At 40.4% G+C, this 24,085-nt stretch overlaps 1 protein-coding gene across 3 annotated transcripts in view; it reads left to right on the top strand.

Annotated features, from left to right (window-relative positions):
- The window catches only part of LRCH1 (leucine rich repeats and calponin homology domain containing 1), a 198,932-nt gene that overhangs the window by 138,933 nt on the left and 35,914 nt on the right, over window positions 1-24,085 (top strand). For all 3 annotated transcript variants that reach the window (XM_027064842.2, XM_027064841.2, XM_027064839.2), the window contains exons 5-15: window positions 2,798-2,934; window positions 3,675-3,802; window positions 4,916-4,979; window positions 8,420-8,525; window positions 10,304-10,431; window positions 11,691-11,758; window positions 14,094-14,180; window positions 18,582-18,671; window positions 18,767-18,803; window positions 22,545-22,598; window positions 23,325-23,397. In XM_027064842.2, the coding sequence (XP_026920643.1) occupies window positions 2,798-2,934; window positions 3,675-3,802; window positions 4,916-4,979; window positions 8,420-8,525; window positions 10,304-10,431; window positions 11,691-11,758; window positions 14,094-14,180; window positions 18,582-18,671; window positions 18,767-18,803; window positions 22,545-22,598; window positions 23,325-23,397 (972 nt within the window). The remainder of the gene's footprint in view (window positions 1-2,797; window positions 2,935-3,674; window positions 3,803-4,915; window positions 4,980-8,419; window positions 8,526-10,303; window positions 10,432-11,690; window positions 11,759-14,093; window positions 14,181-18,581; window positions 18,672-18,766; window positions 18,804-22,544; window positions 22,599-23,324; window positions 23,398-24,085) is intronic.

The following is a 24,085-nucleotide window of genomic DNA, read 5'->3' as shown; positions in this document are numbered from 1 at the left end:
GGAAACTTTTCTTTACATTTAAGCTCTCATGCTAATCACTGACAAATCATTACAAATCCCCAAACTCTCATTTTCAAAAGAAAATTGTAATGGAGCCATGGAATGGTTGCCTATTGTAGTTGAGAAGCATGTGAAAAGTGTGTCCACACAACTTGTTCTCCCCACTTCCTATGCGCCTACTTTTTTTTTTTTAATGTCTTTTTTTTTTAATTTTATTTTCGAGAGCAAGAGACAGAATGTGAGTGGGGGAAGGGCAAAGGGAGGGAGACACAGAATTCGAAGCAGGCTCCAGGCTCTGAGCTGTCAGCACAGAATCTGATGCGGGGCTTGAACCCACAAACCGGGAGATCACGACCTGGGCCGAAGTCGGACACTTCACACACTGAGCCACCTAGGTGCCCCCCTATGCTCCTACCTTGAAAGCATTCCTTTCCCTGGAAAAGATCAGTTACAAATTTCTATCCTTTTCATAATTATGTTTTCTCAGGTTTAATATTTTAAAATCTACTCAAAGCTAAGGCTTTAGTTTACTGGAAACTTTTTTTTTTTTTTTTTAAGTAACTTCCTGAATATCAAATTTCTTTTTTGCTTCCCTGGGGAGAACTCCATTAACAAAAGAGCATTGATGGTGCTTGCAGGCAGTGAATTTAAGGACTTTCCATATTTACTTGTTTTTCCTCTTTGAGTACCCCTCCCCATATGCTTTCAATCTGAGGAGGGAAAACTAGTCTGTAGCCTTAATTACCCAATCAATTTTGTGGTGGTTTTACTACAAATACTACAACCAGGAGACCATACTTTGTTTTTTCTAGGACATGAATGGACAGAGGTAAGATTAAAGGAGTCACTCATTGACCTTCTTTGCAACAAAGGGTTCCCTGGGATTTTTTTTGCTTACCTCCCTTTTTCTGCCCTGTTTCTTCTTTTGACCATGTCTGGGCTGGTGTTAGCACTTTCTCCCCGCCATTTCCTTGTTGTGAAACTGCCAGGCTCTCGTTTTCCTAAACTAAGATGGTAGTTGTGTCCCAAACTACAATTAAAGGGAATAGTCGTTGTAAAAGCCATTCTTACTTTACCTTATTTATTTAAGTTGCCTCTCCTCCCTCTCCTGCTATGACTTCCAGGATCTTAGCCCTCAGTCTTACTTAAAAGTCTTCATTTCCAGTGGCAAAGAGTTGAAGAAAGAGTCCAGTTACATTTTGCTACTAATTTGTCAACCTAAGTTTAGTGAGTAAAGTTAACTGTCTTAGAGATGGATTGATATCACTACGGGTACAACAAGGGGATATTCCTTTTGTATATAAATCTCTCTAATTCTTACCCGGGTTTTAGAACTAAACTGTGAAGCAAAAGAGATCTTACTTTCCCTTTTCCTTTGACTTTTTTGATTCCATGCTGTTTTCCACGTTCCCCTCCTCCCTCTCTCCTCCACCTTCCGTTGCTCACAGAGCCTTCAAGGCAACCTCCAGGACTAGTAGGGGGTGAGGCAAATCACTTACCCTGCTCTTGAGGGTAGGGGGTGCGGACTGGGTTTGGGCAGCGAATTATTCGGGGCAGTTTGCAAACTACACTTCCTGAGTTTCTCTTGCAGGGCCGCCTGTCAGGAGCCGAGCTGGGGACCTGCCATGTGGGGTGCTCTGCTGCCTCTGTTCTAGCACTAGTCCCTCTGTTCTAGTCACTAGCCTCGTGACTCCTTGTGGAGTAATTCACATTCGCTAAGGCACGAAACAAGGAAAGTCCCTTACACGCCCAGATTGCAGTGAATAGGAGAGGAGATAACCGGTTGCTAAGAGCATCTTTGTGGAGCTTGAAGTGGCATAGCTGAGTAAAGTGAAAACCCTAGGGCTTACTGGGAGGAGAAGAGGAATTGTGTTCATGCTCACTGCAGGTCACTTCGTCTAAGGCCCGCTCATTCTCCATTTTGGAACTCCCTGTGTCTTCCAAAGCACCGTATTTCACCCCTTACCAGGTCCCATAACAAACGTGGCGAGGCCCCTGCGGACCGGAACCCGCTGGAGTGTCCCACACAGAGAGACCTTAGTGGTTTGCCCCGTGTCACTCTACTTCTCTGGCGTGGCTCAGCCTCTTTGCTCTGCGGAATATATTTGACTTCGTTCCTTGCAGCTGCCAATGTCGGTTGGAATGCTTGAAATTACTGAGTGTTTACTGTGCCACTGGGTGGGGATTTTAAGCTAAATATAATGTTCTGTCTTGTTTGTGGAGCTACAGAAGACTTTTAAAAAGCAGCAGAATGGAGCCTCATCAAATCAGGATTACAGGGTCCATTGCAAAATTCTGAATTCGATAAAATTTAGTTTTTAAAGTGGAAGTAAAAAAACCATGAACGTATTTCTTGTAACTAGTTCTGAGGTTATGCCGGCCCAGATACATTCACTGGATAAGAATATTTTGTAATTAGCACATTGTTCGTATGCTAGCAGCTGAAGTTAAAATATAAACATGACTGATGTGGTGTGGCTTACGTGATTGTTTTGCTGGAAGAGAGGGCTTTCTGAACAATAGATATTGTAAATGTCAAGTGTGTCCGGCTTCTATCAGAACTAACAACAATTTAAAATTATTGGGCTCCCAGTGAAAGATTTTCCCTCCCCTTTAGTAAAACATGTGACACACATACTTCATATTCCTGATGCCTCACTTGCTTTGATTATGCTAAATGATACTTTTCCTTGTAAGCAGAAAATTAAGTTTTGAATGTTAAGCCGTTTAATCTTGTTGCTTTCTGAAATTGTTCTTTTTCTTTCTTTCTTTTTTTTCCCCCTCCCCTGTTCTTTAGAACTAGTAGAACTTCCCTTGGTAAAGTTTGACTTTTCCTGCAATAAAGTGCTCGTGATTCCCATTTGTTTTAGAGAGATGAAACGGCTGCAGGTATTACTACTTGAGAACAACCCTTTGCAGTCTCCTCCGGCACAGGTGAGGGCCCGCAGCAAAGCGGTTTCAGGGAGAAAAGCTGTCAGCGGTGTGGGGAGTGGGGGGGGGGGGGGGCGCGGGGGCGGCAACTCTGGGCAGAGCCGGACCTCTGATCGTCTGCTGAATTCACACTGTTTTAGACTTGATCACAGTCTCTGAAAGATGAAACCATGGGTGAATCCGACTATAGTACGTTGTCTTCTGCTACATAGAGTCCGTTTACTAGCATTTAGCTCACTGTTCTGATCGCTGCAGTCCCAGAATTACAGGTGTGATTATGGCGGCATTTGTACGGTCATTGGAAACTCCTTCATGGAGCGTGTGGCTTAGACTCAAGGAGGAATACATGCCTTACATTACTGTGAGCTGTGACATGGAGTTCAGACATTTTCAAATATGATTGTCGGTTTTTCAGAGATAAGTTTTCGAATTCAGCTGTTAAACCATGTGGGAACAAAGTGAATGCTTCCAGAAGTGGGATGTTAAACCATGTCGGTTACCTGACTTCTATATTTTTTTACACTATTCAGACCTAAACACACTTCTGTTAGAATGGTTTTCTATTCAAAGTAGAATCTGGAAGAAATGGTTGCCTAAATTCTCGTATGTTTTGGAGAGGCCAAATTGGGTGCGTATTGTTAAAGTGTTATTTTAAATGAAAATACACAGTCAAATGTCTAGGGTTTACATTTTGTTTTGCCGTTAAAAAACGTTAAAAATATGTGTTATTAATTTCTCCATAGATTTGCACAAAGGGCAAAGTGCACATATTCAAGTATCTGAGCATACAAGCATGTCAGATGAAGACAACCGACTCCCTGTATCTCCACACGATGGAGAGGCCACATTTACACCAGCACGTGGAGGACAGGTGGGTGTGACTGCAGTGGCTGAAAGCCCCTGTTTAGGATTTGTTTAGGCCAGAGTGCACCGGTTGGGTGGGTAAGTCCAAAAAATCCCTTGGTCTCTCTTAACCAGCGCAGATTTATGGTGTGGATAACCTTTCGGCATCTTGCAAATCTTACCTTCCCTAATCTAATCAATAATCGGTCTTTCTTGAGGACCATTTGTGTATGTTATAATGCATATATATATGTATCTTTATACATGCAATCCATAATATAAATATGGGTATTTTTTACTTATCAGTTAAAACACCCATAAAGGCTCAGGTATGCTTTTTTTTAATTATTAATTTTTAATATGCCACCAGAACATTGTTAAGCAACACGACAGGTTTTGTGTTGTAATTGTCTTTTTAAAAATGCGGTGTGCATAGTTTTTGCCATTTCCTGTTTGGAACTGATGTGTTGGAATCCTTTCACATGCCCTTGGCCTTTTTGTGGCATAAATTGGGCCTTGAATTTTCAGAGAACAAAATTCCCACGCTGAACACATGTATAGAAACACAGGCTGTTTTGAGAGGTCTTCATTGCAGAGACCTTTCCTTAACTTTTTTACTAAAAGAGTAAACATGGTGGCTTAAAATCTCAGGCTACCCTAATGATCGCTTTACTTAATGCTTAAAATATGTATTCATTATATTACTTTTATAAACATCAAATTTATTTAGTCACTGGGTAAAAGGCTTACAGAATTATTGAAAGTAACTATAGAAAAGTTAAAAGCCTCTTGTAACGTAAAAGGTAAAAGCAATTAGGTAGTTTTTGCTTTTCGTACACTGGAATCACTAAAATGAGAACATTGTTAACTGTTTCAAAGAACAGGCCCCTTGGTTAGAGTATGAATTTATGAAACCCTGAACGCAAAGAGTTTGTCTTCTACTCTGCTTAGACAGAGTATCTGATTTTCATGAGGCCCTTGTCTTAACCTCCTTTAATATTGGGCTGATTCGTTGCCTTATGGTAGTAATAAAATTTGTATAGCAGAGTCATTACTTGAATATAAATTGATGTATCTTGTTGTGAACTTTGTGATTTCATTTTTTTCTAAATGGATTCCATACCGATGGCATCTATCCCAGCAAGAAGGATTCTGACTCGGGCGTTGGAAGTGATAATGGAGACAAGCGTTTATCTGCCACAGAGGTAAAGTTCGTGATTAGGTATTTTTCCTTCTGTGCTTCTAGCTGGATTTGCCTGCATTCCTGAACTCCTCTGTGGTAAAGGGCATTAATGCATCTATGTGAGAAGGTGTGATTATGTTTGTGAAAGCAATTTGAAATCCAAGTGTTATAGAAATATGAGCCGCTGTTAGTTTTTTCTGCATCTTTAATATTTTGTAAATGTCTCAAGGGTAGAGTCCCTATCTTCTTCCCCTCCCACCACACTCCTGACATTATCTAGAATATTCGTTTTTTTCTTAAAGTTGATTTCTTTATATTGAGGGAGGGAGAGAGAACACACATACATGTGTGCGCACACGAGCCAGGGAGAGGCAGACGGCGAGGGAGATCCAGAATCCTATGCAGGCTCTACCCTTTCAGCTGGGAGCCCGACATAGGGCTCAATCCCATGAACCATGAGATCATGACCTGAGCTGAAATCAAGAGTCAGACACTTAACTGACAGAGCCACCTGGGTGCCCCTAGAATATTCTCGAATGCTTCATAAATATTATGAAATGACTAAGAGTGGTCTGCAAGTACCCATGAGGCATTTTTATAAATATGTTTGTTTCTGATTGACAGAATAATTTGGGAAAAAAATTATTTGCATGGATAGATGTTAAGGAGTCAAATGTGCATTGCATTTTAGCAGTGTACCCACAGGAAGTGCGATTTTGAATAGCCAGAGTTTTTACAGCAATATTTGTTTTCCTGAAAGTCTTCGATTGTGTTTTTTTCAGATGGTTGGATAAAAGTTTGGTTACTTGTAAGCCAAGAAGCCACACGAGAGCTTCCTAAAGTGGTTATAAATAGCTCAGTTAGCACATTTATCTCATTTATAGTTAGATTCCCTGAAACCTTTCACTAATATACCATTAAGTGGGGTTTCTTGAGCAGGGGAGCTAGAAGGGACAGCTGGTGGAGGGATTGGATGTATCATCAGTCTTCCCTTTTGAGGAAATCTATTGAGATTTTGTGGTTACTGAGTTTTGAAATATAATTCTACTCTTTGAAGATGTAATTAATAGGTCAGTTACCCCATTTAAGGAGTTCTCCTTTGTACTCTGTGTGACTCCAAGAAAGTGCCTTTTGCCTGTTCTCTTCAGGTGTTTGAGGATTAATGTGTAGCTAAGATATTGCATTTTACTTCCTACAACATGCTTTATAAAGCAATGTATTAAAAAATTAGGATACCTTAAAGTCTTTCTAATACGGAACATTTCGAAAGGAGTTTGTAGGGAGAAAAAGAAGGCCAATTTCAATAAAAGAAAATTACTCTCATGAAGCCACATGAATAGTTTACTGTGGTTCCCTGGGGGAGGAAATACTCAACACATTACTTTATAAGTTGTATTTAATTCAACTCCCTTAGCTTTATTAAAACTCATAAGTCCCCTGAAATGTCCCATTGTTTCGGAAATTACTCACCCTCAGCTTATTTTCTACGAAGTTAAAACAGACTCTGCTTTATCCTTTATCTGTTTTTTAAGGATAATTAAGTTCATTAATAAAACATCACACAAAGAACCTCATTATCCTTTTGTTCTCACTTAATATAAGTAGGAGGCTAAAATCATTCTAAAAGGAGGCCAAGGGTTTATTCTGTCCCTTTTAACTAGATGCGTATCTTTGGAATTTTGCTAAGCTTTCAAGAGAGGAGGAGGGTGGAAGGAAGGACCACAGAAAGGATTTTATATTTGACAGTATTGAGTGCATGAATCTTCCCTCGGCGTTTTTGTCTGGTCTCACACGGCCGCCTCATTACCTGAGAACACCTCCAAGAAATTTGTAGAAGGAATAGCATTCTGACTCCTCCTCCAGTGTAGCTTTCTCTTTTCGCTTTGTTTGGCAATTATGTTGTCATCTCACCGCTTACTAGGGTTTATCTGGCTCCCCACTTCTGTCTCCCTGTGGCATTTGCAAAGCACATCTCACTCCTTTGGCTGTTGCCATTGTCTGAGTACATTTAGCGTTTGTCTCTAAGAAGTTTAAAACGTGTTTTTCTGAAGATAAACATGCAACAAAAAACTGGCGGCTGAATGAATATCTGTTTACTGGATGAAATGCACACTTGTTTTGCACCGGTTTCTAAACGATTTGTGCATGCGTCCAAATGTAAACAAACACTATCCTGAAAGTCACGGCTTCAAAAATTGAGGAACAGCCCACAACTCCTGAAATGTGTTCTGTGGAGGTTCATGATCCCTGTGATTTGGAAAGCTTTTTACTAAATAGGAACACTAAAATGGAGACATACGAAAGTCACCGAGGCTCTGTATTTCACTTGTGACGGAATCCTAGATTATCTGAATAAACTTCATCAGCTACTGTGAGAAACTAGCGCCCCAGAGACAACTTACTTTGAGTACTGAATTGAAGCCTTACTCTGAAAATTGCACGGAACACATTTCCTTTTAAGTACTACAGCCATTCAACACTTTCATATATTTGACGCAGCCTAAATTCCTATATTCTTCAACCTAAAATAGGGAAATAAACCGAAGCTTAATGTTGCACATAAGATGCACTGTAAATAAATGAGGTATTGTCACAGATATTGTCTGCTTTTAAAAAAATTTTTTTTAATGTTTATTTATTTTTGAGAGAGAGAGAGAGAGACAGACAGAGCACAAGTGGGGGGTGGGGGGGAGAAAGAGACAGAGACACAGAATCCGAAGCAGGCTCCAGGCTCCAAGCCCCAACATGGGGCTCAAACCCACGAACCTGGAGATTATGACCTGAGCTGAAGCCAGACACTTAACACACTAAGCCACCCAGGTGCCCCCAGATATTGCCTGCTTTTTGTGACGAGCTGCATGAAACCCTAATGTAGTTTGGGAAATTGGTGTTGTCGTCAGATCTCAGAGTATCATTGCTATTACAACAATTGGTTGGCCTTTGGGCCACTGTGATATTGACCATACTTATAACATCACACTATATATATTTACAATTATTCCTTTGTTCTGTCAGGTATTACATAGTCCTTCTTAGTGCCCTGACCGTTGCTCTTAGGTTGGAAAATGCCATCAGGTACCTGACAAAATTTTAGCTCAAAACATGTACAGAGAGACACTTGAGTGTTAATTCAGTGAGTTTTGACAAAGCGAACACACCCATATTACCAGCTGCCAGTTCAAGAAACAGAGCTTTACCAATACCCCAGAAAGCCCACTCATGTGCCCACCCTCCAAGTCAAGAGTAGCCGTTATCCGGACTTCAAACACCATGGATTAGTTTTGCTGGTTTTTGAACTTACGTAAGTGGAACCATGCTTTGTATCTGGCATCTTTTACTCAATATTATGTGTTTGAGAATCACAGTTTTGGTTTTTTTTTTTTTTTTTATCACATAGCATTCTCTTAATCTACATTGAGAACTCTTGTCCCTGGAATAAAGCAGTGCACTATTCCTTTTTAGCCTTCTGATGAAGACACGGTTAGCCTCAACGTGCCAATGTCCAATATCATGGAAGAAGAACAGATCATCAAGGAGGACTCGTGCCATCGCCTTAGCCCAGTTAAAGGTCTGACAATGAATGATGGGGAGAAAGTGCTTGTTTTTAAGTTTCAAATGCTATGTTTGCAATCTGTCCCGATAGGGCCTTGATGATAGCTAATGCTTATTGAGCATTTCCTGAGCACCAGGCTCTTTGCTCATCTGTGAAAGTGAGCCCATTTAAAGTCCAAAACTCCGAAATTTTAATCATCTCCATCTTACAGGTGAGACAGTTTAAGTAACATGCCAGTGATCACACAGCTAGCCAGTAGTAGAGTTGTTCTCGTTTTGAAGATTTATATAAGAGTCTTTAAATCCACTCTTGGAAAGAAACTATTGCTATGTAGACCTATTAGGCAACAACAGCCGTGGTAGCACATGAAATCCCCAAATCTCACTGGCTTAACACAATCCAAATCAAGTCTACACAAGAGTTAGTGATTGGCAGGCAGCTCCCCTCCAAAGACCCACGCTGCTTTCATTCTGAGATTCCACCATCTTTAACACAAGACTTCCAAGGTCCTATTTTAGGGCAGAAGAGGGCTGAACGTGGAGGTTTGCTCACAAGAGGTTTTTAATGGGCTGGGCCTAGGAGTGCCCATCTCTTACAAGCTAGGCTCGGACATATGGCCACTTCTAACCACATGTGAAGGGAGGAAATATAGTTGAGATGTGTGCCTAGGAATCCACTTGACTTTGGACACGATAGTTGACCTTAATTCTCTCACCTATAAGTGAGATGGTTAGATTAGGAAATATCTAATTACCTAATTACCCATGGTCTTCTGTAGCTCTAAAGTTCTGTGGTTCTCTAATAATCATCAAATGATCGCTAAGCACTTTATGTCCTGCCTACCTTGAAAATCTTAGCAACGTATTTCATAAGTTGGTGGAAGCCCTCAGTCAATTAATTACATTAGGGCAGGGTTTTGATTTTTTTTTTTTTTTTTTACTACTCCAATTTGTTCAGTGACTGTTAAAGAAAATCCTAAAATCTAGTGTTTGCTGATTTTTAGCACATGATTTCATGATAAGTGAATAATATAGAACTAGATTAATATGCAGATCATCTCCCTAGCAGTTTGAATTGACCTCATTAGTGATGGGGAGCTGTGTGAACCAACTAGCATTTGCTTTCACTTCATACCTTCAGGTTTTTTTAGTTTAGCACATAAGTTTAGCATTTATGTTTATCTGAGGTTATGATTGGAACCATACAGTCTCCAAAAATTATCACTGTATACTTCATGCAAGAATATAACTGCCTTTTTAGTAGATAATCTTTATAACATTATACAGTATAGGAGGTAGTGTTTTAGGCAAACTTAAAATAAAAGAATTCTGTGATTTGTTACCAGTGAGTTTTCTAACTCTTTGTTCTAGAAGTGGGTATTCTGCTAGGGGGGAGTCCTTAAAGGTAGCCCTCCTTGATTCTTTTTAGTTTCCAGATCGGGGAGAAGAGATCTGTTTGCTGTTCCATTTGCCTCTTTATACTTTCTTTCCTCTGTTTCTTGAGAAAGTTACAGGAGATCTCATTGCTTTCATAAGGGACTAAGCCACGAAGAGGAGTTGACTTTCCAGTTCATTTTGGGGGGCTTTCCATTTCTTTTACTTCTCTCCCTCCTTTTCCTCCTTTATTCATCTTTTCCTGACACCCTCAGGGAAGAGAGAAGTGGGGTCACTCATACACCTCTATAAGAGGTAAGAGAGGAGACTGAAATAGTTAGCTGGTTTTGAGGTTCATCTGTGCTTTGCTTGTCTCTTCATGAGACCGTCTTTTTGTCTTTCTCGGTATTTTCCTGATAGGGGACTTTCATCAGGAATTTCAACCAGAGCCTTCCCTTCTGGGGGACAATGACAACTCAGGAGAAGAAAGAGACCAATTTACTGATGGAAGAGATGTTCTCCATTCAGAATTTATAACGTACATTAAGGCAAGTTGAGGATCAAATAATTTTTTTTTAAATCTTCTTTTGTTTGTCACCTTAACATTTAAGTTCAAGGTTACCAATCTGTCACCTTAAATGCCAGCGTACTGCCGGTGTCCTCAGATTTTTATAACATGGAACATCTTCTCAAAGTTTGGGGTGTGTATTTTCTGACATTAGGGGCTGGTCCCTGTCAGACATAACCTCTCCGTTTGTCTGTAAATGTGTCTGATTTTCCTTTATATTTTATATTCAGTAATTGCTTGGCTTTCCACCACTCAGTGCATCAGGATAAGTTTGCAAATGTAAGAATTGCCATTACCATCTAGTAAAAGTTAACACGGAAAGAGATTCACATTCTTTTCAATGCATTCTAGGTGAATACTTTTCTTAGAAGTATGTCCATTGTAAAAAGAGAAAAGTGGAAATTTTTAAAATCTGGAAATGAATGTCTTCTCTTTCTGGAAAGGTCACTCTGAGGGATTTTCTGTTAACTGTTTTATACTTTTTTCCCAAGAACACACACACACACACACCCCTCGTCTCACAAACAGTACAATGTGTATTCTCATGTGACTGACAAACCCAACTAATAATGGAGTACTCTGTCAACAGCAAGAGGTGCTAAGAGGGTAGTAAGAAATAGAATTAAGCTTTACATTTCTGACTCTAAGTTAACCGGTATTGTGGTCCTGGGTCAGATCTCTTTAATTTAATTTCTAATTGTGGTAAAATGTCTATAACATAAAACTTACCATTTTAGCCATTTTTAAGTGTACAGTTCAGTGAAATATTCTCATTGTTTTGCAGCCATCACTACCATCCATCCCCAGAACCTTTTTTATCTGGTAAAACTGAGACTTCAAACCCATTAAACTGTAATTTCCCATTCCCTGCCCCCCCACCTCCCTTGGGAGCCACCATTCTGCTTTCTGTCTCTATGGGTGACGACTCCAGGGACCTCATATAAGTGGAATCATACAGTATTTGGCTTCTTGTTACTGACTTATTCCACTGAGCATAATGTCTTGAAGGTTCACCGTGTTGTAGCACGTGTCGGAACTTCCTTTTGAAGGCTCGATGACGTTCCATTGTATGTATAGACCATATTTTGTTTATCCATTTATGTGTAGATGGACACTTGGATTGTTTCCACCTTTTGGCTGTTGTGGCTAATGGTCCTGTGAACATGGACGAGGGCAGGGTTTGACTGTCGACTCTTGATAGCCAGTGGCTCTCAGAATTCCCATATGTTCTGTCCACAGGATAGGGCTGAGGACTGTGAAGAACTGTTACGGATAGAAGAGGACACGCACTGGCAACCTGAGGGAATGTGAGTATCCAGGGCCTGGTTATGAGCTACCTGTAAAGTTCATGGTTCAAGCAGAAGGCAGCCCTGTCGTGATAGAATTTTGGTCTGCTTTACTTTGGGTAAGCCTATTTTCTCACCCAGTGATATTGATAAGTTTTTCCTATCATTCCTATCAATAGCTTTTTCTCTGTCCGATGCTTATTGTCATGGTATTGGGGTGTTACGGTGCAAGGTCACACCTCTTCCTTGGCCTTGAGTTTCATCTGATTGGAGGCTGTGGATAGAATGTGATTCAGGAGATTAGATGAAGTTTCTACACTGGAGATTCTAGCTTACTGCCATTTGTCTGAAGACACCAACAACTGGACCCAGAGCAATACGTAGTCCCAGTCACTCTTTACCTAGCCTTCAGGTTCAAGATCTGAGAAAACCGTATACCTCTCATGTCTTGGTCCTGTGTCTAAAATTGTAATAGCTAACATTTATTGAACACTCCATGCTCGGCAGTGTTCTAAGTATTCCATAGGTAGTAACTGATTTCATCTTCACACCAAGTCTGTATGATAAGTTCTATTATTATCCCCCATTTCACATATGACAAAACTGAGGCACAGAAAGATCAGTGATCTTTCCCCAGGGTTACAAAGGGCTGGCATTGAACCCAAGGAATCTCACATCACATGGATATCCCTTTAACTCTATTGCACATAAAGATTTACTTGGCCAGCTTTACAGGGGAGGGCCTGAGTCATCTATTATATGATGAACCATTTCCAGGGGAATTGAATACGGACCCATGTGGCATGCAGTAGATTTTTGGTTCCCAGGATTTCGTTTTCCATGATCTGGCATGTGGGCCTGGACCTTCCTTCATATCTTGTAGGAGACTCCCCCTTAGTGAGTCTTTATTATATTAAAAGGTGTTTCCACTTAGGGGCGCCTAGGTGGCTCAGTCGGTTAAGCATCCGATTTCAGCTCAGGTCATGATGTCACGGTTCGTGGGTTTGAGCCCCACGTCGGGTTCTGTGCTGACAGCTCAGAGCCTGGGTCCTGCTTCAGGTTCTGTGTCTCCCTCTCTCTCTGCCCCTCCCCTGCTCATGCTCTGTCTCTCTCTCTGTCTCAAAAATAAATAAACACTAAAAGAAAATTTAAAAAAAAGTTTTTCCACCTAGAGAAACACGTTGACCTATATTCTGTAGTGGAGAGCAGGAACCATGATCAAATATCTCTTGACCTTTAAAAACATTGCTGGGTACCTTTCACATCACTGTCCTGTATTATCTATTCATTGAATATATTTCTGTAATATCAAGGAGGACTAGCTTGATTATAGAATCAAAGAATTATAGGGAAGAGATTTTATAGGGAGGGTGTTCTTTTAAACCACAGTGGACTCTGGAACAATGCAGGAATTGGGGGCACCAACCCCAGCACAGTTAAAACCTGTATATTACTTTCAACTCCCCCCCCACCTGCCAAATTTTACTACTAAAAACCTACTGTTGACCAGAAGACTCACCAATAACATAAACAGTTGATTTGCCTATATTTTGTATATGTATTATATGATGTATTCTTAAAAACATACCTAACTTTGTCTGAACTTTCTCAGTATTCCTAGGCTATGCATTTCATCTGTGAATTTTTTCAAATTGCTGCAAATCTCTAAAAAATTTTCCAATATATTTTTGGAAAAAAAAAAACAAACCGTGTATAAACGGACCCATGCAGTTCAAACCTGCGTTGTTCAAGGGTCAACTGTGTATAAGGCTTTGGAAGCCCCATTCTAAATCTTCTATCTAATCATTCTCAACCCTGCCTGTGGAGCCCCAGTCTCTGGCTTGGCCTTTTGTTCAGGTGCCACAGATGATTTTGCTGCCTGAAGAGCCTGCACTGAGTGAGAACCACTATCCCACAGCAAAATCCCATATTGTATGAAAGCAGTAAAACCAAGCAAGCCACACTGGTAGCACTGGAGTTGGAAGAGGCAAAAGTATTGTAGTAGGCCTGCTGCATCAGGGCATCCCCCAGGGCTCAGGAGAGCACAGCGAGGGAACCACCCAGAGAGCACATCGCCTTGATTTTCTAGAGGAGCAGATACAGGCCCGTGGGCATTGAGACTTTGCGTGAGCTGCTATTTAATAGCAGAGCCAGGCTTCCCCCACCCAGTAGCTCCATTTCCACCACACTCTGGCCATCTCCTCTGCAGGCTACTGACACACGTTCATTATAAGGTGGAGTTTGTGGAAATCACTTTTACACGTTAGATGCATTTTTATAAGTGTGCTCTTAAGAATCTAGGTAATATCCATGTTCTAGTAATCATTGTCACTCTTATGCTTGGTTCATGCTACAGAATAAGTTCATCCAAAGACCAGGATGTGGATATGGCGATGATCGAACAGCTGAGAGAAGGGGTAGATTTGCTGCAAGATCCCGACAGGTACGTGTGTCTTTCCTTGGCTTGGCCCAGGTTTCGTGTGAGTATATCGTCTCGCCTTTAAAAATGTCTGTACACAGTTTGGGCTCAGTCTAACCCCCAAAAAGAAAAGCTTTTGCAAGATCCATAAGCGTCAGAGTCACACTTCTGGAGTGATGGAGATCGTTCCCCCCTTTTGCTACCCCTTAATGAAATGTATTCACCTTTCATGAACTTCATATGGGAGTTTTTGGCATAATTCTTAGAAAATAGCAACACGATGAAAATGCATATTTGATGTTGCCTCAAGTTCAACTCCTGACTTCTAGAAATACCAAGGAGATTTTCCAAAAATGAAAGAATTGTTTTATCAAGTGCTATCGTATTTATTTTGAGATGCCAAACTTATGTTACCTAAACAATATATTTCTAAAGATTGGGGTTATGAGATAAGTTTTTAATTGAATTGGCCATTGTCATCAGAGGCACAGAATGCAGTAGATACATTTTTTGGTTTCTTAGCAAAGGATCATGGAATTCCCGTGAACAAAATATTTTTCAGTAAGACAATATAGCCAGTATCAGGTACTAACTACTTTATCACTAGGAAAATAGATCCAAAGCTTATTCCTGGTAAACTGTTTATGGGTCTTGTGGACTTAAATATGAAAATGATACGGTCTCGTAATATGGTGAACACAGAAATTATACCACATTTTGGCAATTCATGAAAAGGGTGGTTAGCAAGTCCCAGAGTGCCAGTAATGGCTCACCACCAATGTTGCTTGGCCCTAAAAGAATAGTGATGGGTCAGTGTGTTTGGCTGAAAGTCTTTAGCAATTGATTTGAAAAGCATTTCAGTTCTGTAGACATTAATTGAGTGCTTAGAGATCATGGGAAGATCTACTGCGTGCACCTCTGGGGATATAAAGATGAACAAGACACAGCCCTTGCCTTCTAAGAACTTAAGCTATGGTAGAGATGGCTTTGGGTAGCTATTTGTAAGTGTAATTGATTTAGGTGCTTGAAGTGATAGGCTCCAGTGAATTCCTGGCCGCAGATGGAAATGGGGAGATGGCGGGGCTGGCCTCCCTGAAGGCTGGGGTAGTTCATCTGGGCCTTTAATTACTGGCCATTTCATGGAAAAAGCAAACCCTGGATTGAATTAAAAGCTTAGGCAAAGGCATGGAGGTCAGAAGGAGCGGAGCAGGCGTGGACTCTACCTGGGAGGCTGGGGTCTGGCCGTTTCCACCTTTTAAAAATCTGGGCAGTGCTTCTGATGCACAGCCAGGGCTGAGAAGCTGTGGAGGGGCAGTCGGAGGGGTGCTGAGGATGTCTTCAAATGCTGTGTTGAGGAGCCCAGACTTTACTTTATACATAGAGGGAGGTGGTGGTACTTTAAAAGCATGATTATTCATGTTCCTAATTCTCCCTACTGTGTGGCTCAGAGCCTGGCTTATTCGTGAATGCCTAATCAAAGCATGTTCTTTAAAGAGCTGCGTTTCACATTCTAAACCAGGGAAGTCAGTGAGAGGGTGGGAAACAGGGACAAGAGGACACGTGTGTGTGTTGTATGTGTTTGTGGGAAGTTATAAGGAATGGGGAAGCAGCTCATCTGGGGGTAAAGAACAGATTTTGGATCAGCCAGCCACAGGTTCTGAACCCAGCTCCAACACCACTAATGTGGGTTAAGATATAACTATACTGTACGCCAGTTTCCTCCTCTGTGAGATGGGATCCACGTACTTACTTTTTAGGATTGTGAAGATCTGAAATAATTTATAAACTGCTAGTAGGAAGGCAAATTAGCAAAACCATTCTAAAAGACATCCTAGTAGTACATGGCCGTTGTCTAAAATATATGTAAACTTTTTGAAATAAATTCTAAAAATGTATCCTAAGGGACAAAGAGATAGGAACAAAGATTATGAGGGAAAGATATTTTTATAGCAAACATTTGGGGAAAATGAAATAATGTAATATTTTAGAGATACTTAAATATAATTTGGTCCTTTATAAAATGGAATAGAACATGGCTGATACAATGTGTTTTTTTAAATTTTCCAATATATTTTAGAATGCTCATTTTAGGGGCACCTGGGTGGCTCAGTCGGTTAAGCGGCCGACTTCGGCTCAGGTCATGATCTCGCGGTCCACGAGTTCGAGCCCCGCATCGGGCTCTGTGCTGACAGCTCAGAGCCTGGAGCCTGTTTCAGATCCTGTGTCTCCCTCTCTCTGACCCTCCCCCGTTCATGCTCTGTCTCTCTCTGTCTCAAAAATAAATAAACGTTAAAAAAAAAAAAGAATGCTCATTTTATAATCACTTTAAAAGTATATAAAATGCAAAGGTTTGATCCCAATTATATAGACTGAATTAGGTCTTATTTGTGTCAGAAACAGAAAAAAAATTAAAACTGGAAGGAAATATATTACTGGGGATATTTTTCTGTAGGTATTTCTAAATTAGTTTTTTTTTTTTTTTTTTTTTATAGTTTTATGAATTGTAGACCCTTAGCAGGCACTGTTGTAGCTCTTTGGCAGGTTATTTGCGGTGGGTGGTGAGAACAGTGTGAAGGAACAGTGCAGACTGGTTAGATATGAGCACCAGGTTTCTGGTTCTCTGAGATGGGGAACCAAGAGGGCCCCAAGGTTGAGGAGAAGGATGTTGCGGTCCGCGTAGGACGTGCCGAATAAAATCCAAGGTGGCAATGTCCATTCTGCTGCTAGGAGTTTGGTTCTGGGGCTTCGAGACTTAGATTTGAAAGTCATTTCGTAAGGTGCTTCAGTAACAGAGCTGTATAATGAGGATGAGATTCCCAAAGCCAAGCGTATAGATGGGAAGGGAACATGAGTCCAGAATCGAGACTTAAAGTGTGACATTACAGAGAAAGGACCCCCCCTTGGGCTCAAACTTAATATATTATTTCAATACTTGTACCTTTTGCATTTTGTATCACGCCCCCAATAAACGTTTCTTACAAATTTGAGATTGATTAATATGTGAACCACAAAGTGAAAAAGAACAGCCTCGTTTGGGGGAAATAAAAGTGGCTGGGGAATGTGGGCCCGGAGCCCAGTAGTGAAGATCTCGGTGACCCGGAGGAGGGTTCCCAGCTCTGGGCCTTAATTTCGTCATCCTTCATGAGAAGTGCGATGAACTGAGGACCTCAAGATTCCTCTCTAGCTTGGAAACATTTGAGGCAGTGAGTTGCCAAGAATGTAGAGCCAGTGGAATGGTGGGTGTGTGCTCGAATTGCGAATTGCAGAAGAAAACAGCCCTGAGTAACTTTCCAAGAGCTAATTGATTTGCATCTTTATGGAATGCTATTTTAAAATCGTATCATATTGTAAAACTTTATATGGCTTTCATTTGCTGCCTAAAATAACTCACTACTTTGGCTGCTTTAGATCTTTGTTGTTCATCCTGAATAATTATCATGATAGGACAGTTCTAACTTATAATAATGTTTCTGTGAGCCAGTATAATAGCGATAAAGAAAGGGTCACTGTTTGTTTCTATTAAGAGAGGGCTCTTCAAGAGGTCACTTATTTCTAGCTGCTTGGGACTGAATATTAATAATAAAAATACACATAAATATTGGGTTTTTCCTTTATCTCATATTTCATAGGTCCGAACTTTTTGTTGTTTGAGTTAAACCACTGATTATAGGATTAAATTTTAGAGGTTTACCTTTCATACAAACTTAACATCAAAAAAACCTAGTTGAATATTGGTATCATATTTTGTCTTTATCTTGGTTTCTTTTTTAAGGACTTCTGATTATAGATTTGACAGCATTTTCAATAGGGCATATATAATATGACTCATCCCTACCTTTTACAGTAGCCTTGTAACTTTCATATGACTTACAGAAATTCCTGGTTTTATAGATCTTAAACAGAATTCAACTCTTAAAATTGCAGAAATTCAGAAACTATCTGTAAGGCAATTTCAGAAATAAAATTGCTTATGAATTCTAATTTTTTAAAATGAGAGTACTAGTATATATCAGAGATATCTTCCTATTAAAACAAAATGCCCTTCATACATATAATATAGTACTCTTAGCAATTTTATTTACCTCTATAAATTAATCAAGTTCTAGAATAGAATTTTGTGCTACCTATGAATATTATGACTTTGGCAGAAATTGCTATTATATTGCAAATAAGTTGTATTTCAGTACCAATAGCAGACAGAAAATGATGTTCAAATTATATAAAATTTTGCACATGGTGGGAAAATACCATGTAGCTTGAAATTTCTACCATAAACCTTTGATTACTTAATCTAACGATAAACATAACTTTTTAATATACTAAAATTATAAACTAAATATGACCCAAAGCATTGGATTTATTAAAATCATAGAACCTACGAAAAGTTTAACTAACATGCTAACATCTTTTTTTCCTACTCTTTAGATTAAGCACAGATGTTTCAGAGAGAAATGTTGTAAACTTTTATCCTGTGGAATCAGCAGAAGCCTTAGACTTACAAGATTCTGCACTAAAGTATGTTGACCTTTTTGTAACTAAATGTATTTTCTCTTTCTACATTGAAGTATGTATGCTTTAAATTCCACTTTATATCCTTTTTTTTCCTACAGTGGTCAAATACAGCTGGAGACCTCTCCCGTTTGTGAGGTAAGGCTGCTCTTGGATTAACCAGAGCTCCGTGCAGTCCTCCACCATGGAATGGTGGCTCCCGTATTCTACAAAGATTTATCATTGGGACAGAACAGTCATTGAACCAATATTTGATTTTATGAATGGTCTGTTTTTCTGATTTTGTATACTTCTGCCCTATTTAGTTTTCCTGTGTATTATACTTCCGTCTTCCATTAAAGATGAGGGTCGGCTATTTCCATTAAAATCTCGAAATTTCTTGGGTCAGATGGTCTTGCTGAGCCAGGCAGTAGCAACTGAGATCCCTAAGGAACCCCGAGACATCAGAAAGCGTAGGCCCATTCATTGCAATTTTAGAGCCAAGAAGGAAGCCTCGGAAGTGGCCAGGAGAAAATAAACTACAAAAGACTTGAAAGGCAAGGACAAATGATTTGAGAAGTCCCTAGGAGGATTAGAAGACCTTAGCAGAGAGACCTGGGGGAGTTATTTGGGGGCAGAGTAAGGGCAGAGTTACGCTGGGTGAAATGTGGTTGGCTGCCAAAAGCAGTTTTGACTAGATGAGCCTAAACGGTCCCAGAGAGGCAGTTATATAAGTAGGTTTGAGCTGGTGACTTGGGAGTGAAACCTGGGTGGCACTCTAATTCATCCCTCCTTAATGAGTGGGTTAGGATGGCTAATTCCGGTATACACACCAGTTTATGTCCCCTGAAGTGTCTGAGCATGGGGAGTGTAGTGAAGCAGTTTCACACTCTTTACTAGCGAAGTCTGTGTTGAGGAAGAGGAGAGAGAATACTGTGATTTCATTGTTGAGAGCCGTGCCTTAGAATTGTGTTGAGTTGTAATCCTACCTCAAAGACTTGCTAACTGGGCAACTGTGGGCTATCTCTCCAAACTTCACCTTTATTTTCTCTAAATTGGGACCCGTCTCACAAGCCGGGGCACCTAGGTGGCAGCTATTACTCTGACTCTGCCACTCTATTGTTGTTATCGGTGTGGTCCTTAGAATTACTGCACCGTGTCTTTCCCGGTAGAGGCATCATTGGATTACCCAGTTCTGGAACATCAGGAAGCATCTTATGTGAAGGCTGCCCCAGCACCATTCCAACGGGCTGTCTCCTTTGAGACACAATACTTGTGATCCTGTGCAGGCCCACTTTTCTATTATTGAGTGATTGATGATAGTTGATCCGCTTTTCTTCAAAAGCTTCCTCTTTGGAAATAATTTGAAACTTACAAAAATGTGGGGGAAAATTGTAAGATTCTATTAAAAGTTACCAAAATGGCATCCTTTTACCTGGAGTTACCTATTATCAATGTTTTACCTCATTTGCTGTATTGTTTCTTGTCTTTGTTTCTCCACACACAGTTCTTTTTCTGAAACATGTGAGAGTTTCATACATCATAGTCCTTTTTTCCTAAACATTTCAGTGTACGTTTTCTGAGAATAGAGATTTTATTTTACCTAACTACGTTTGGTTATCCCGTTCATAAATTTACATTGATAAAATGTTTTCATCTAATCTACCATTCATGTTCCAAACTTTTCAGTTGATCTAATGATGTTCTTCATTTTTTCCCTTCTAGTGTAGGGCCCAGTCTAGGGGCAGGTGTTGTATTTAGTCATGCGGTGTCTACAGTTTCCTTTATTTTGGAACATTTCTGTAACTTTTCCTTGGTTTTTATGGCCTTGAAATTTTGAAGACTATAGCTCTCTTCTCAATGGTGTATGCCCCCTTATTTTGTGGGACAGAAGTTCCTCCTGTTTCCCATGTTTAGATTGAGATTCTATGTATTTCATTGGGATACTGCACGGGTGATTTGTGTCCTTCTCAGGATATCCCTTATGTCTGTGTGGCCCTCAGAGATGATGTTAATTTGATTACCCAGTTGTTGCTTCACAATCATGTAATTACTATCCTGTTTTTCTGCTACAACCAGTAAGCATTCAGTGAACAGTTACTTTAGGACCCTGGGTGTGTGATTTCAGGAATACCAGTGAGACACAAATCCTCTAGAACAAAGATATCTCTACTCCACCTCTGATTTATAGTGTTTTGTGTTCATATATATATATATATATATATTTTCCTTTTTGGTTGAATGAGGACTCCTATTTGGCATAGGAAGTTCTTATTGTCTCCCTTCTCTAGGGCAGTCATCTGTCCACGACAGGCACGTGTCAATGATTTTAAAAAGGAGGGATAGGCTTTAGAAGTCCCAGGGAGGAGGAAGAGGAAGTAACGGATTAGCAATGCCGGTGCCAGTGATGATACAGAACTTAAATGTGACCCTCATCAATGATGTGGTTGTTTTTACATTCTCTCCTCCATCTCATTCAGGAGGAAAGTAATATCTGTAGCGTAATCTTGACTCAGTTAGCCAGTGTTTGTTGAGTACTTGTGCTGGATTTCGTCTTGTTTTTGGTGTCAAGGACTGGGGTATTAAGGATATGAACTTGTCCTTCCTTTTAAGGTGTTTTAAAAATTATGAAGGGAAGAAGACTTAGATTTTGAAAAACTTGAGAGGAGGATATGACATGGTCTGTAATCCTGAGTGTTTTAGGTGCTCTGGGAGACCGGGGAAGAGATACGAAGTTAAGGAGAGGGAAGTAAACCTGGGTTTGGGGGGTAGTTTGGACTTGGGTCGGCCCCAGGAGGCTGTGCTGAGCAAGGAAGCAGGCAGCCGTGGCAGAATCAGGACCAGGCGTGAACTGAGGAATGAATGAGTGGGTGGTGCCCAGTTCGACAGGTGAGGCCGCAGTTATGAAGGGGTTTATACATCACATTGTCTGACTTTACATATACTTTAGATGACTGTCCGTATCAAGTTTAGGTAGCATTGGCCTCCATTCAGGAAGAATTGCAAATGATAGTCTCATTCATAGATAGTAACAAATTGGGGAAGGTATTGGGGGCACAACAGGAAAAAAATCAGAGGAAGGAATTGCTTATAGAGGGATTAGCCCTGCAGATACTTGTTAGTAGTTCTAACAAAGCTGCTTAACTGGGTAGGGAAATTAATGACATTTTATTCTAAATATATGTTTTTCCTTTGGATTTGTCAAAGTTCAGAATATTTTTTAAATAGCACTCCTCAGTAGGAACAGACATCTTAAATTTATACTGATTTGGCGTAGTATAAATGAAGATGCTTATATTAATTATCCCCAGATTTTTATTAGGGTAATCTGTAGGGTTCTTGATCACCATATGCAGAAGGCAGATCTGAGTAACATAAGCTAGAGTTTCCTCCTTGGTTGCCAAAGCAAACTGGCATTGAATGGACAACGTTAAGATCGTGGCAGGTAATTTGGAGTCCAGGCATGTACGTTTATTAAAAGCTCCCAGTGGGGTTCTGTGTATTTGGGAAGTGCTGCCTTGGACCATTTCTAAAAACCTCTCGTTCAAATGGGGGGGTGGGAGCCGGCAAGTGGCTTAGTAACCTAGCAAGGCAGGTACTTTGGGCTGAACTCTTTGCTCTGGGAGATTCCTTTTCTTAGTTTGTGTGATACTTTAGATGTATTGTGTGTGTGTGTGTGTGTGTGTGTGTGTGTGTGTGTGTGTGCGCGAATGTAATAGCTGCATGTTTTTAGCAAATGTAAGTATGAACTACTTAGCTACTTAACACACTGAATAATTAATTCCGTGTATGTTCCTTGTGTGCCTGTGTACCAGGGATATGATGGAAGTCAGAAGGATGCAGTTCTTGCCTCAATAATTTTATGGTCTAATAAATATACCATGCATTTTTTTCCTTAAGGTGCAAAATGACCTAACATTGCAGAGTAATGGGAGCGAGTATTCTCCAAATGAGGTGAGTTTCCTGAAGATTCATGTAAGCTGAGGTATTTTGTGCAGACTGAGTTGGAATATCTTTGACAGAAATACATAATCTGAGACTGTCATGATTCACGACCCAATTGTATTGCAGATTCTCTGGGGGAGTCTCTTTCATTAGCTATCCTAGTCTTAGCTGGCCCTATCCATAATTAAGGATTAATTTCATAAGATATATTTTGAAAAGCAAATATGGCAACATCTTTGTAGAAGACAAAGTGATGGCTCAGACAGGCAATATTTAGAATGTCCTGGTATCCATAAATGATTCAGTGTGTGCCTTCCCTGTAGATGAGACATCTGTTCCGTGTTATCTGTTGTCTTATTTCGCTGTGTTAGGACATCATTCCTCAGATGTCCCCTCTGTGAGGTGGATGTGAGTGGTTCCTGTGTATGTATACACATGCACGCATCTATTCTGCAGCAAAAAGGGATTGCCAGTTTCACATGATTGTAGAATATTTTTTTATTGAGCAGATAACAATTAGCTCTCCCTCCCCAAACAACATTCTGTTGATGATGCCGCTTAAAGCATTTGCAGTGCTAAGATGCATCCAGTATCAAATTTTTTGGTCCGGGCTTCATCACAAAGCAGCAAATCCAAAAGGTAGCGGTCTTATTATAATCCTTGAACGTAGAGAAGCACGTATAGTTCTGCTTTCGGGTGTTGTTTTTAAACCGTCTTTTCTTTCTGATCCTGCAGATTAGAGCCAACTCCCCTGCCATCTCTCCTACCGCCAACAGCACGGGGCCGTTTGGCCTGAAGCCTCGATCAGGTAAATGAAAACCTCAGCATCTTTGTACTCGTAAATACTCAGTGGCTTCTCCTGAGTCTTTTATTAAATGTCGATGTTCTAGCGTGAGCAGCTGTGACGAACTCGGGCGAACGCGAGTCCGGGGCAGGGGGGCGGGGGCAGACTTTGGAGCCTTGTTTTCAGTGAGTCACGTGTTAAGTCCATGCTCTCAGTAGCAGATACCTTCCCTCCTTTACAGTCAGAGCGAAGAGAAAAGGTGATGGGGCGTGTGAGTGGGGCAAAAATTTTCCAATGAGTCTTTTATCCAGGGAAGTGAAAGTAGCCAGCCCTTTGCCCCAGCGGTTCCTGGTACCCTGCTGAGCTAAATTTAGAGCAGCCTCTGGGAGAGTGACTCCACTAAGACATCGCTTGTTTGCTTTCTAGTCCGTGTAGGGTTATGTATTTTCTCCTGTAACGGGGATCATTTCGAGGCTCACATGAGCGGTCAGGAGTCATTTCTTTAAAAGAGCCTTTCTGCTTATATTACCTAGTTTCTTTTAATTTAGTGTTAGTATGTTCACAGGTGTAAATTCTAGCAACGTGCAGAGTATTGATTTTAAAAAGAAGGGATACGCATAGAAAAAATTGGTTCTTTTGATTTCTTCGCTCAAGTTCTGTCACTGTCTACCTGGTTGTAGGTCCTTTTTTGTTTTAACATGTTTAGTTCTTG

This window comes from Acinonyx jubatus, chromosome A1, assembly GCF_027475565.1.
Source record: "Acinonyx jubatus isolate Ajub_Pintada_27869175 chromosome A1, VMU_Ajub_asm_v1.0, whole genome shotgun sequence".
Classification (NCBI taxonomy): Eukaryota; Metazoa; Chordata; class Mammalia; order Carnivora; family Felidae; genus Acinonyx; species Acinonyx jubatus.
Note: the sequence above shows the minus strand (reverse complement) of the source record. Positions and strands in the feature narration are given on the sequence as shown.